General features: G+C 41.0%; 1 protein-coding gene across 8 annotated transcripts in view; it reads left to right on the top strand.

The window, feature by feature from the left end:
- The window catches only part of CPEB2 (cytoplasmic polyadenylation element binding protein 2), a 68,834-nt gene that overhangs the window by 47,300 nt on the left and 6,946 nt on the right, over window positions 1-14,588 (top strand). For all 8 annotated transcript variants that reach the window (XM_089524781.1, XM_089524785.1, XM_089524783.1 and 5 more), the window contains 4 exons: window positions 1,627-1,716; window positions 7,246-7,364; window positions 8,915-9,029; window positions 10,378-10,559. In XM_089524781.1, the coding sequence (XP_089380907.1) occupies window positions 1,627-1,716; window positions 7,246-7,364; window positions 8,915-9,029; window positions 10,378-10,559 (506 nt within the window). The remainder of the gene's footprint in view (window positions 1-1,626; window positions 1,717-7,245; window positions 7,365-8,914; window positions 9,030-10,377; window positions 10,560-14,588) is intronic.

Raw genomic sequence — 14,588 nt, 5'->3', positions numbered from 1 at the left:
AACAACAACGACAAAAGAGGAGGAGGAGGAGGAGGAGGAGGAGGAGGAGGAGGAGGAAGAGGAAGTATTAGTGGTGGTGATGGTGGTGGTGTTTGTTTTAATTGCCTTCAATAGATCCTCTTGCAGTCTTACAGGAGTCTTGGAGTGTGGGGGGTTAAATACAAAGCACATATTAATACATTGCTAGGGGTTGAAAATAGCCACAACTTTATTAGTTACAACTAGAGAGCCTTGGCACAGCATCAGGTGATCTGCCTGCCAATCAGTCACATACCACATTCTGCATGTGTGCATGGAAAATTTTGGAATAATAAAATATGAGTTGTATACCTAGCAAAACATGTGAAAGGTTTCCATTGGCTCCCTAATTAGGGTGTTTCACATTATCATGCCTGCCCTTTGCAAGCAATCCTGCAGAGAAGAACTACAGCTTGTCATTTAGGAGAAATCACATGGCATTTTTCTTTTCTTTTTTTCTCTCTGAGTGGTTTGTTCATAAAATTCCTTATCATAATTTATTGCAATGGAGTCTTCCACAACAGCTAGATGGCAAATGGGGTGCTCATCCCACTCCAAGAAAGCAAACTGAGGCGGGTTATAGACCGCCCATTTGGGGCGGTCTGGACCCGCCCCTTTCCCCGGAGTATCGGGGCTTCAGCGGCTACACCGGCAGCCGCTGAGGCCCTGATCCACCGCTTTTCAGGCTGCGGGGAAGCAGCAAAACGCTGCTTCCCCGCAGCCTGAAAAGGGGTGTCCTTGAGGCTTCAAGCCCCAAGGACACCCCGCGGCGGTGGGGAGGAGGAGAAAGGGGCCGCTTGGCCCCTTTCTCCCTTGCTTCGCTGGGCGCAGCCGTCTGAAGGCTGCGCCCAGCGAAGCAAAGCGGCGCCGCGGACCAGGAAGGAGCTCCGAAACGGAGCTCCTTCCTGGTCCGCGGAAAGGGCGCCCTAGGTGCCCTGCCGCGGATTGAGGACGTCACGTCCGCGCTGCCCTGTCTAGAGGCGGCGCGGCCGTGACGTCCTCACGGCGGCGGCTGTATGGAAGGGCCGCCGCTGTTTAGTGCCCTAACCCTAGTGTGTGCTCGTCACACACTAAAGTGCCGGTGTGTAACTGGCCTGAGTCATATCCATAAATACAATATATCTCACCAGGCAGTTATTAAAAGAAAACTTAATATTCCCCCCCCCCCAACTTATGTTTTCCCACTTATTTGGGCAACCTTTCCTGACATACTTTGCCTCAAGCTTCAGAAGGGAGAAGCTTTCCAAATAAATCCCATTCAAAACCCATTCACACAAACGATGTGTGGTTGTAAGAAGTCTTTATTATTTTTGCTTTTAAAGCAGGGTAACTTGCCAAAATGAGGAGGTTTGAAAACTATCTAGCCTTTCATTGGAGCCCCTTGAGAAGAATGCTTGCAAATCCCAAATGGTCTTTAAGTCAAGCTGGGAAAGAGTTCTCATGACTATTCCAAAAGTATGCATTTAATGTCATTTTTATGCTGCAAGATACTATTATTTTTGTTCAAACAACCACAGCAACTGTTTGATGAATTAGAAGTTATGAAAAATGTTAGGGAAGTAAATGCAAAGCAATATATTTACTGAAATTATTTATATCAATTTTTAGATGAAATTACTGCTAGCTTCAGACGATTTGGACCTCTGGTGGTTGACTGGCCTCACAAGGCAGAAAGCAAATCATATTTTCCACCTAAAGGTATTACTTTCTATGTTTTCCACTAAGTACAAAATATTTTGAAGAGACTTTCAGGGATAGTCCACACATACGAGATAGCTTTTTATTCTTCCCATAAATCCTCTTCTGTGGAGAAAATTCACTGTGACCCAGTGGGTACACAAAATAAGCTGCAGGAGCTATTTCTGTGTTCCTTGCAGTTGAAAGAAAATGTCAAAACATTTGTGGAAATGGCTTCTGGTCAGTATACAGCCTAGTATATCTATACTTTCTCCACACGTGCGCCGCACATGAAAGTGCTCCCCCATTAAAACAAAGGGGGAGCATACACATTTTCCCCATACACAGGGGAAGGGTCCAGAATGGATCTCCCGTGTATGGGGAGGGCCCACTGTAAATTATTTGAATAACATAAGCAGCTGACTCATGTGAGTGGACTAGCCCTCTAAACCTGCTTGTTATGTCTCTGTATAAGACATAGCATTGAATGCTACCAACTGGGTAGGAGCAAAAGGATGTACTTCATTCTTTATCAGAGCAGACAACAAATTGTATACCCCCAATGTCCAGTGCAGAGTTGTTTTCACTGATAATGATCCCCATGGAAGTTTATTTTTGACGACGCATGCTCTGAACCCAGCCAGAAGCTGGTTTCACACCACTTGGTTGCCCACACATGGGTCAGTTTGCAGGTACCCCGACACCACACAATGCAGGAGCACTGTAAAGGTACGGCAGGGCAGGAAAAACCAACTTTGAGTCGGCACAAAAAAGAACAGCAAAAAGGCAGATTGGGGCAACAGCATGCAGTTGCCACAGCCCCAATCCAGCTTTCTCCGGGGCAGCTTCAAGCTGTTTTTGTTTCTCCTTTATGTTTCAAGCTGTTCTGTTTCGCCCCTGAGTTTATTTTAGGTGTACAATTGTTGGCCCTAATAATATGATAGGAACAGTATACAGTTTCCCGTATTTCATGTGATAGAACTTTACAAGACATATTCTGAGCAGGCTCCAAACGTCTGGATAACGCATGAGTTGTAGCACAGTGACAGGCTTTCAAGACAGAGTGCCCCCCCCCCCCCCCAATTCTAAGTAGCATTTTTTAAAGTTGTCTCTTCTTCTTTGTCAGCTATTAGTAAGATTTATTATTAGACATTACACTTGGGTATAAAACATAAGCAGAGTACACCAAACTTCACTGCATATAACGTTCCAGTTTGGTGGCAAGAAAGCTTTTGCATTCACTACATGGGTCTTTAGGTTTTTGAGCTACTTGATCATGTCTGTTTTACCTGACAAACAGCTAAACGTGTTTTACATTTGACTTTGAAATTTCTGTTGCTGAACATACCGGTAACTTTTTTTTTCAGATTCTACTATAGTTTCTAATATAAAACATTAAATTTATATATAGCCCACTTTAACAACGTGAAGAATATGAAGAACAATGTTTAGCATGTCTTCAAAACAGATTGCTATATTAGTTTACATATTGATTGGTATGCTTAAACAATTTCTATCTAGATTCGTATGAAGTGTTGTGAAACCATTCTGTCCAGTATCCTTTACTGCTAATTTGCAAATCTGTTAGTTCAAATCTCACATCAACTGCATGAGAAATGTCAGTAATCTTTGGTTGATGGCAATTGAGGATTAAGAGATTAAAATGTCACACTTGGTCACTGTCTTAATAGCTCATATAGGAGTGGCCAGCTACAGTCTGAAATGTGCACCTTCATCCTGGGCAAATTTATGTAGAAGTAGGGTACCACTGAGGTTAGTTTGGCCCCACTTCTTAGGTGCGCCTTTTGTTTTATAGCCTGAGCAAAATAGTGTATAGTATACTTCACAGAGTAACACTGAACAATAGTTAAATTCTTGCCCAGAAATTATCATCTGAATTAAATGGGGGGGGGGGGGGGTTAGAAAGAGCAACGAGTGAGCATGTGCAAATACAATTACATGTACCTGGTCTTCCAAGTAAGGAAACCATCTACCATAGTATGACATATCAGGAATTCTAAGGGTTTATTGTTGTGTGGTTTTTAAGTTGTTTCTGGCCTATGGAGACCCCAAGGCAACCCTATCACAAAATTTTCTTGGCCAGATTTGTTCAGATGGGAGACTGAGAGACTGTGACTTGTCCAAGACCAGCCAATGAATTTCCCTGGCTGAGCTGGGAATTAAAACCTCGTCTCCAGAGTCATCAGTCCAAAACACACTGCAGAAATAATCCAGTTTGAGACCGCTTTAACTACCCTGGTTTACTGCTGGGGAATTCTGGGTACTGTAGTTTTATAAGTAATTTAGCCTTCTCTGTCAGAGAGCTCTGGTGCCACAATAAACTACATTTCCCAAGATTCCCTAGCACTGAGCCAGGACAGTTAAAGCAGCCTCAAACTGAATTATTTCTGCAGTGTGTTTTGGCTCATAGTCCAACACTCAAACCACACCACATTGACTCTCTATTGATTCTTAAATTCTGTGCTAAAGCAAATTAATATGCTGCACATGGGAGTGAAATGTGTGTTTACAAATTAATCCATCTATATGGATGCAGTCTGTACATCTCAAATTGAGGAAGACCCATGAAGTATTGATTCTTCCAATATTTGCCATTATATGGGCAGTGTATCATCCCATACTAAGAAATATATAATTAAAGTGATAGATAGATTTCTTGATACCAAATTAATATAATATCATACACAGTGTGCCCTTCCCTTACACGGGGGATCCATTCTGTACTCCCACCCCTGTGTAAGGGAAATACCGCGTATGGTGGAGCCCCATTGAAAACAATCGGGCTCGTGTACATGGCGTGGCATGTGTGCTATAGGTGCACGCGCCATTGCTACTTCCGGCGCGTGCCTTAGCTGAAAGCCATGTATGACACGGGTGCACTGTATGAATATCTAATACAGTAGGCAGTAGTAGTCTTTCTGCTATGGATTGAAAATAATAGTTTTCTCTCTTACTGTAGGGATTCTCCCACAGTCTAACACACACTGCTTTCAGCCATGATTGTAAAGATAATTTGCCTTTGTTTCTCCTTTTTTTGCATTGGACTACTGCTGTGTTCAAAAACAATGCTTTTCTGTGTAGCTATGTGGACTCTTCCCTTGCTCTCACTCTTGTTTGCTCTTCCTCCCTCTTCCCCTACAAAAAATATTTTACTTTGAAGTGTGATCTTAGGATGAATTTATTTCAGTGTTTTTCCCTGTGGATTTCTATATTCCATTTGCTAAATAATACCCCTGCACTATACTACTATTAGCATTTTTTAAAAATGCACAATGTTTCTGACCCCTGGGGTCCTCTAGCTGTGGTGGAAAAACCCTCTACACCACCCTAGAAGCCATTTTGGATATTTGGAAAATACATTATTTTGCTGGGGGGGGGATTATCCATAAGGGGCTACATGTGCCCACAGGCTGCACTTTGCCCACTTCTGCACTACAATAATATATAGTGAGCAGAAATGAAGATATTGTGGAAGAGAGAAGCATGAGTATTTGTTACACATACAATGTTATTTTGCATGTTGCCGAATAAGCAGAGATACAATTCTGCAGCAGTTGTTATTAGTTCTCTAGAATCAAGTTCCCTGTATGTACTCGACATTCTGATTTAATCCTGGATGGAAAATAAACCAAATAATGGGCAACTGTTTGAAATGTCTATTTTAAAGAGCATCAAAACACAGCATGTTAGTTGGCCCTCTGTATCCCTGGATTCAAGCAACCACGGCTTGAAAATATTCACAAAATACATTAATCCCAAAAAGCCAACATTGATTTTGCCATTTTGTAAATGCCCTTGTGTTTAATGGGACCTGAGCATCCATTGATTGTGGTATCCACAAAGGGTCCTGGAACCAAATCCCAGTGGATACCAAGAGGCCACTGTACTGCCAACAGATGTACACAAAATTTATGTTCAGGTATTTATGGGGGGAAATGTCATTTTTACCTTTCAGTGTGGCTAAATGCCAATTGATTATTATTTATTTATTTACAATATTTATACCCCACCCTTCAGCCCTAAAGGCTCTCAGAGTGGCTTACAATTATTCTTTTTATTTATAGTGTTTCTCTTTCATCTATCACTAGGTGATCTCCATGTATCTTAAAGCAGTGCTTTTCATGATATCTGATGAAGGAGACCAGCATTTTAATCCCAGTGTGCCAGGGTCCATTGCCATATTTATGTCCATTGGCTACAATTCTTTACAGTTTTTTCTTTCTCTCCTGGAAACTCTGTGGAATAATAGCCAAGTGGCTCATGGATTGGTACCAGTCCAGGGACCACCACTTTGAGTAGCACTTACAGTATAGTCTTAGAGTATAATACACTGAAATATAGTTAAAATAGTAGCAAAAAAATAAAATAGCAGCAAGCAAATAAAAACAGCCAGTATGTAAATGCCCACATAAAATGGCATGACTAGTAAATAAAATAATATCTAATACTGAATGTCGTGAAAGGAATGAAAGAACAGAATTAACTCTTCCAGGCACCCCAAAATTAGCAGGGAAACTATCAAATGAATATGTCTGAAGAGAGAGTTCCATAATGTGGTCACCAATGAAGATAAACGTGTATATTTAATTGAAAATACATGCTTTGAACTAGTCAGTCAATTGGCATGAAAGAAATACACAAATGCATTTGCATATTAGATTCTTCAATAAAAAATCTTTATTTTTAGCATCACAAGTTCCAAGATCAAGCTCTTGAAAAGGCAGGACAGTAATTCAGCACTATATGCTTTGTGTGAAAAAGGTCCAAAATTCATTCCCCAGCATTTCTAATTAATACTGTTATGAAAGATCTCAAAAAGCTGATTCCATTAAGAATAGATGGTGGGCTTGATGAAGAAGTACAGCGCGCCTACACACGGGCGCACCATATGCGGCTTCCAGCATATGCAGGAAGCCGTGCCAAAAAAACTCCTCTCACGCCCCAGAAGAAGTAATGGGGCTCAAGCATACTCATTTTTCCCTTCAGCAGGGAGGTCTGGAACAGATCCCCGCATAGGGGAAGGGCTCACTGTATTCCATTGTAAGACATCTAGCTTCCTGTTTTCCTGCGAAAGGTGTGTTGATGCTCACAGACAATGTGTCTACCCATCATATTAAAACAAGTAGTGTGGCATAAGATTAAGACCCTCCATGGAGATGTCTGATCTGGACAGTATGTCCCTCATCATCCATAAGGATGGAATATATCATCAGAGAGGCAGCAGCAGGTAGGCTAAATAACAAATCCCTAGACCAGTCAGAATGACAGATTCTTTCTTTTGGTCTCTCACAGACACAAAGCTAATTGAAATTTGACTGTAGAAGCTGCCCTGAGAATTCAGTGAGGGGCAGGGTCATAAGTGCTTAAAATAACATAAATAATAACATATATATAGCCCAGGTTTCAGGGTAACGTCCCATAAAGTGGCTTAATCTGAAAGGTGGGCTGTGAATATAGCAAACACAGTGCTCCTTAATGTTTAGGAGAACATTAACTATATTTATACCTGCTTATTACTTTGCTATCTAGGTTATGCATTCCTCCTATTCCAAGAAGAGAGCTCTGTTCAAGCCCTGATTGATGCTTGCATTGAAGAAGATGGAAAGCTTTATCTGTGTGTTTCCAGCCCCACTATCAAGGATAAGCCAGTAAGTAAACACAAGAGAGCCTTAGGGTCATAGCTGCCATCTGTCTGAAGGCAGCTTCTAAGAGGATGATGAAAAGCAATTTTTCATTGAGGGCAAAAACACATAAGATGTTAAAATTAGTGAATGTCTTCAGTGTGTCAGGAGATTTTCCTCCTTTAACAAAAGCAGTTGGGGGTTGATGGATGGGTGAGAAAATGGAACAGAGTGGTTAAAAACGGAGGATAGAGGAAATGGCTCATAGATATAAAAGATATTTAGAGAACTGTCGAGATAGGTGATTTCCTTGGCTCATCCCTGTTTTAAAATAACCAGGATTTGCACCAGTGTGTCTGCCTTCTCATCACTAGTTCAAAAAAAAAAAAATCAAATAGTACCAGCAAAGAAAAGAGCCCCTACCTACTCTTAAGAGGAGGGGGGGCATTTGGGACAGTGTTGAATGTGGATATTTTAATGCGTTTTGAGACGCTTTGATTGTCTTGTCACAGAAAAGCAGGATAAAAATAAAAGTTGTATTATTATTTATTATTTATTACTCTTTCTAACTCAGTATCTATTTAGTGTGGGGTTTTTTTTTAATTAAAAATAATAATAATGCTAATACACCTTCAAAAATAAATGCAAGTCATTTTCCCCATGCTGGAAGGAGATGTGATAGGGAGGGCCAGTCTTATGACAGCTTTGCAGTATAATTTATTCTGATTATTGTAATGCATGCTTTCGTGGCTTAAAGCAACCCTGCAGTGTTGTCCAAAGGGTATTATTGCATCCCTGTTTACAATCTGAAACAGTAGTTTAAAATAGCCCTGCAGTGTTATTCATTTATTCCCATATTACACTTTAGGCTGAAAGAGTAACGTTCAACATATTATGGGGTTTAGTTTGATGTTCCACTGCAGATAACAGTAGTTTACAGCAGCCATGCACTAAGATCCTTTGTTATTATTTGAGGATGGAGATGGAATCTAAATTAATTTAGATTCCTAATCATACACTCCACTGTGTCTGTCAGGTTGCAAAGAAGTTCAGGCAACCTTCTCCTGTGATAATTTGACATTCAGGTGCATGCTAGAACCTTATGTTTTAGAGGATGAAGACTGGTTGTGCTTTTAGATGTTCAAAAACTTTTTAAAATGCATCAAAAATCCAGATACTGCATGCCAGGGATGCACTAGCTGCTATTTTATGTAGAGTAATGAAAACACAGTTTCATTGAAGTGGTTAGGGGCTCGACAGACCGCCCAAAAATGGTGGACTGGAGGTTCCCATTTTAACTCTGGAGGGACGCCACAGCAGCCAAAACATGTGGCGTCCCTCCAGAGTAAAAAAAAACCCTGCTAAAAGCCATTGGCACATCAGTCCATACCTGTGTGTCACTTATATCAAGATAGTGGCCCCCGTATGGATGGGAGGCTGCCATACTAGGGCTCTGGAGCGTGCAGTTGCTGCACGCTCCGGAACTCTAGTATCAGCGGTGGCATGCCACTTTTGACTCGTCTGTCTCGGACCGTTAGACTCAAGCAATATGCCATTCTGTCCCTCTGTTTTAATAGGTTCAGATCCGTCCTTGGAACCTAAGTGATAGTGACTTCGTGATGGATGGTTCACAACCTCTTGATCCTCGAAAAACCATTTTTGTTGGTGGTGTCCCCAGACCACTGCGAGCTGGTAAGTTTAGAATGTGTTACGTATTATGGTCAGTTGTAACACTGCATAATTTGCCGCCAGTTCTAATACACAGTTCTTTTCCTGTGTGGATAAATCAGGGCACTTTTATTTCAGACAAAATAATTATTTAGAAAAAGTATATACTCTTGCCATTCCTGAGCTGATGCTTTTCATTCTTTTCAGCTTTTTATTATCAGTGTTTAACCAGCAAAACTGGGTTCTAAAAGGTGATTAAAACAACAACAAATATATATTGACAGTTGCTGATAACAAGCCATCATGGATTTTTAGGGGAGGGGATTATCAGCAACTGTCAACACTTGTTCCCTCTGATTTTAGCTGTGGTGTAGCATAGACTAATATAGAGCAAACAAGAGTTGTGTAGTAGATCCATGGTTTGATTAATATTGGACATAATATAACTTATTCCTCCATAAATTATTACCCCCTCTAAGGAGTTGGTGTGTATGTGATATTAACTTGGATGGTGTAGTTGGTACAGGTCCAGTGGATGTAATCTTGGCTCCTGATTGTCCCAGATTGATGGATATGTTTTAATTTGTGCAGCCTGAGGATATAGACAGGATCCTTGGAGAGGCGATCAACTGTATGTGTACTGAACCTTTGCCCTTCCTGACTTGGAAAAACAGCCAGAAGGGACTGGCAGAGTGGGTAATGGGAGTAGTGAATGCCTCACTGCAGCAGGCCAGGGTTCCACACTGCCTAAAAAAAGCTGTGGTGAAACCTGTACTAAAAAAGGGGAGGGGAGCCCTCCCTGAAAAGCAGCTACACTGAGGCAAGGTTTTGGACAGCATGCCATAGTGTTGTCAAGCTCTGTTGTACATCTGGCAACAGCAGAAACCCATATGAACTACTGTGGCATAGATGCATACTCAGCCATCAGTAGTGTTGGTCCTTAGCCAAAATAACCTGAAAGCAAGGGATATAACTATTGAAAAATACTTGACTATTGCCTGAAAAAAAGTCTTGGTGAGGCATTAGAGAATATGAATTATTTTTATATTATTATTATAGAGAACATTCACACAACCTAACAAGTGTTGTTTTATCTTTCTTTGGGATATGAAGAAGATCTTTTCAACAGATCTTAGGAAATAGGCAAGCAATTTTGGTAGATTATTTCCTTTAGATATCTCAGGCTTATGACATTTAGGGCATGCAGATGCTAATAGCATGAGGGACAAGATCAAGCTCTTTCAGACTCCAAGATAAGGCATTCCAAGATTGCATATCCTTCCTATGTTGTCACTTTTTAAATATTTTTCCTATATAAAATATTTGACCTTAATGTAAAGAACTACTTGTAATGTTTTTTGTTCCGTCACAGTGGAATTGGCCATGATAATGGACCGTCTCTATGGTGGAGTTTGTTATGCAGGAATTGATACAGATCCTGAACTAAAATACCCGAAAGGTGCTGGGCGAGTTGCTTTTTCCAATCAGCAGAGCTACATCGCTGCCATTAGTGCTCGTTTTGTTCAGCTTCAGCATGGTGATATTGATAAACGAGTAAGTTAAATTTGTTTCATCTACTTTTCATATATTATACCATGCTAATATACAACGTTACATCCTGATAGCAACTGTTTCTTCCTGTGGTTTAAACATATTACACACTGGAAAGCTGATAAGGAAGATGGACCAAACATGTGGGAGGAAGGGCACCCTGGCAGTCCAGGATGGGTCAGCCTTGGCTAAAAGCTAATTATCATAATGAAAATAAATTGAGCCTAGATGTAAATGATGCTTGTATGTCATTCCAATATTTATAAGGGGTGTCCAGACACAAACCACATTCTGAACTCTAGAACAAGAGGAAAGAACCTCTGGCCCTACAAAGTTTGGATAACAACTCCCATAATTGGTTAGGTAATGAGGTTTTATGGGAACTACAATCTGATAGCATCTGGATAGCGTTAGGTTCCTCCTCACTTTTTCAGAACAATGACTGCATGCCTGTCTTATTCAATGGTCAGATCACTCAGAAATGAAAGGGATTTTTAAAAAGTGCCTTAAAAAACATGAAGAGCACAAATTAATTCTCCAGTTTTTGAAAACAGGCAAGTATTTTTGTGGTAGGCAGGCAAACCAGTGTTCCATGCTCTGGGACAGAGAAACTATGCTTGAACCCTAATTAAAGGGTGAAATGTGCCCACAAAAAGACAACTTCAGTGTCTACAGTGGAAGGCTTCTGCTACCTATCCAAACTGACTGCTATAGGTCATAACAGTGAAAATAATAACTTGTATAGAAAATCACACAGTTTTACGCAGCTTCCAGCATACGCTAGAAGCCGTGATGGAAGGAAGGGAGACGCGCACCAGAAAGAAACAATTGCGCGTGCTCCTGTGGCGTGCACCCCGCGGGCAGGAGCCACATTCATTTGAATGGGGCTTGAGCATTCGCATTTTTCCCTTACGCGGAGGTTTCTGGAATGGATTCCCCATGTAAGGGAAGGGCGCACTGTATAACAGTTACACATCAGGGTCACGGTTACTTTATTTTCTAAGAGTTAGCTCCATACACCTACCTGTGGGGTGGGTTAGTAGTGGTTGCCTGCATTGTTATGGGGAGTCCCTATCCTTCTTTGTCTTTCTTCTTGCCATTGCAGAGTAGGCAGGAAACCTTACTATCTTGCACACTCACAACCATTCACAGAACTCAAAAAATATTAGATTTAAAAATTAATTTGATAATGTTAAATTTTAGACATTAGGAATGTAATTCATTGGTAAAACTAGTAATGACTGGCAATAACAGTAATTGTGATAATTCAATTAATAATAAGTCATTAATAATTTAATTACTTAAATTATTATCAATCAACTTGTTAGTTAAGATCTTAGTTTTCAAGACAGGAAAAGTCGTTTTAGGGAAAATGATATAGAAGTTGTCATTGTTGACATATTTCATTATTGGCCCCTTCAGGACTGCTCTTTTTTCATTTTAAAGTTATCTTCCATCAATATGGAATTTTCCCTAACAATAGCTTCTTTCATTTTCTCATGTGTTCTAATTCTTCTTTTCTCTTTCCTCTTCTTAATTTTATACTGTGTTCTTTGTTTCTTGACTAAAATAAAAATCTTTCTCTATACTTCAAGAGCCCCTCTCTTCCCTCCCTTCGTATGGCCTCTTCTCTCTTCTTCCCTGGTTACCTCAGTGGTTCATTTGGGCCTGCTTTCATTGATTCATCCAACAGGGCATCCTACTGAGTCTTCGTATCCATACCCATCTTCTCACCTGATTGACCAGACAACGCCAGTACCCTCTATATCAATGTTCCCGGCCACTAACTCTTGTACTACTGCTTCCATTCAGAAGTCTAAAGTTCAAGCAGTTACCCATACTCACCATGAAGAATCAGCTTCTGATTTCCCTGACACTGAGTACGAACCTGAATCTTCTTCCTTGAATACTTCTTCACCTGGCATGATTTCTCCATCAGCGGCAGCTGAGAACACAACACCAACCTCCCTGCTGGCGGATGTTAAGCTATTTTTCAATATCATGATGTGAATTATGAAGGCTTTTGGACTCAGTGTAACTGCCCCACCTCCACCAGTATAATCTAGTATTTCAGATTGTGAATGCACGGTCTGCAACATCTGCCACTGTTCTACTCCTGGCTTTAATGAACCTCATCAAACAATCTTGGGAGAGCTATCTTCTAGATGTCTCAAAACATCTCTATCACACAAAGTAGGAAGGGGCAGTTTTCTTATTCACCCACTTGCCCCCTATCTCCATAGTTGTTAAAGCCTCTTAGACTAAAGTGGGGAAGAAGACACATTCAACTCCACTTGATCAAGGCCATTGATTAGACAGCTTTGAAAAGAGATTTTATTTATCAGCCGCTTTGGGCATCAAAGTCTTTGATTTGCAGGCCAGTGTGGCACAGTGATTTGTGTGCTGGACTACAACTCTGGAGACCAGGATTTGATTCCTAGCTACACCATGAAACCTGTGGGTGACGTCAGGCAAGTGACATGCTCTCAGTTTACGGAAAGGCAATGGCAAACCTCATTTAAACAAATCTTGCAAAGAAAACCCCATGATAGGTTGGCCTTAGAATTGCCGTAAGTCAGAAACAGCTTGAAGGCACACAACAACAACGGTAACATATGGATTAGGATACTTAACTTTATTCTGTCACTCCCAGATGAACAGGGAGTTGCCATCCTTCAGTTGCAACATGAAGCCATGATGATAGCAGTGAAGCAGATTCAATATGCTTATCCCTCTGTAGATTGTGCTGTTAAGGTGATGTCAGAGACATTAGCCTTGTATCTATATGCTTGGCTGCTCTTGGCTGGAGTAACCAAAGACTTTGCATTTCAGCACAGATAAGGCATGGAGAATATCAACAAGGCAAGCTTAACCATCCAGAAGATGGGGCTCAGTCACGATCAGCAGCATCAAAGGCCATTCTGCTCTTCTTGGAGATGCCCACCCCCCATTGAGGCAGTCTAGGACATCATCACAACCATCATGTTCATACTGTGTTACCCTTTTGGCAACAGTGATATCAGACATCTTCAAGAAGTTGCTTACCTGAAACTGTAGTTCTTTGGGTGGTCATCTGCGCCCTCATACAAACCCTCCCTTCCGTCCTTTCTTTCAGGTCTATGTCGGACATGGAAAAAAGAGGGAATGGTAGCATAGTGGGCTGGATCACACACAGTAGATGCAGAGGAGGAAGGGTTTGCACCAAGCTCCTCACCTCTAGAAAGTTCCAAATGAGGTTGCTGAGCAAACGCAAAATCCATTTATGTGAGGGCACATATCACCACTCAGAGAACCTGTACATAGTTAAAGGTAAACGACCTGTTCTTGTCATCTTTCTTCTCATTAGGCCTTCCTCTATTATTGTTTTACTGAGTTTGCCAGAGAAGAGCCATGTATGTTAAGAATTCTAACATTCTAAAAATAATTAACTCATCAAAGTGTGGGATTAACTTCAGTGTTAATGAGGGAATCTGACAATTTGGATTATGCTAAGGACAAAAAATGAAAAGTTAATAGCTTTTTGAGTTTTTGAATTAATTGACGAACCGTTTCCAAGCTCTGCACACACTCAGACCCACATTCCTCTCTGCAGCCAGCATCTTCACTTTCTGCCTCTCCACACATCTATATAGCTCCATTCCCTACATACAGTGCAGCCGTGTCATATGTGGGCATGCTTTACGCAGCTTTCAGCATATGTTGAAAGCTGTGCAGGGAGAAGGGGTGGTTCATTTAAATGGGGCTTGACCATAGGCGGTATTTTCTTTACACAGGGGAGTCCGGAACGGATCCCCAAGTAAAGCAAGGGTGCACTGTACATATTCCCATTCATCTCATTGCCCTTGGAATATTTTAATGTTCTGCTTCTATTTTACCTGTTATTGTAATAAGGCTAAAGGTCATATTGGATGATATAAGACTGGATTCCCTGCATTTTTAAGGAGCAGAGGCACATAGGCTTTTCCGAATCCATGCAGAATCACTAAAGGCAGCAGAAAATATTTGCTTAATGGGCATTGGGGTCCACTAGGG

This window comes from Sceloporus occidentalis, unplaced genomic scaffold, assembly GCF_023333645.1.
Source record: "Sceloporus occidentalis isolate IW3139 unplaced genomic scaffold, rSceOcc1.0.p SCAF_5, whole genome shotgun sequence".
Lineage (NCBI taxonomy): Eukaryota > Metazoa > Chordata > Lepidosauria > Squamata > Phrynosomatidae > Sceloporus > Sceloporus occidentalis.
The sequence above is the reverse complement of the archived record's forward strand: the minus strand, read 5'-3'. Positions and strand labels throughout refer to the sequence as shown.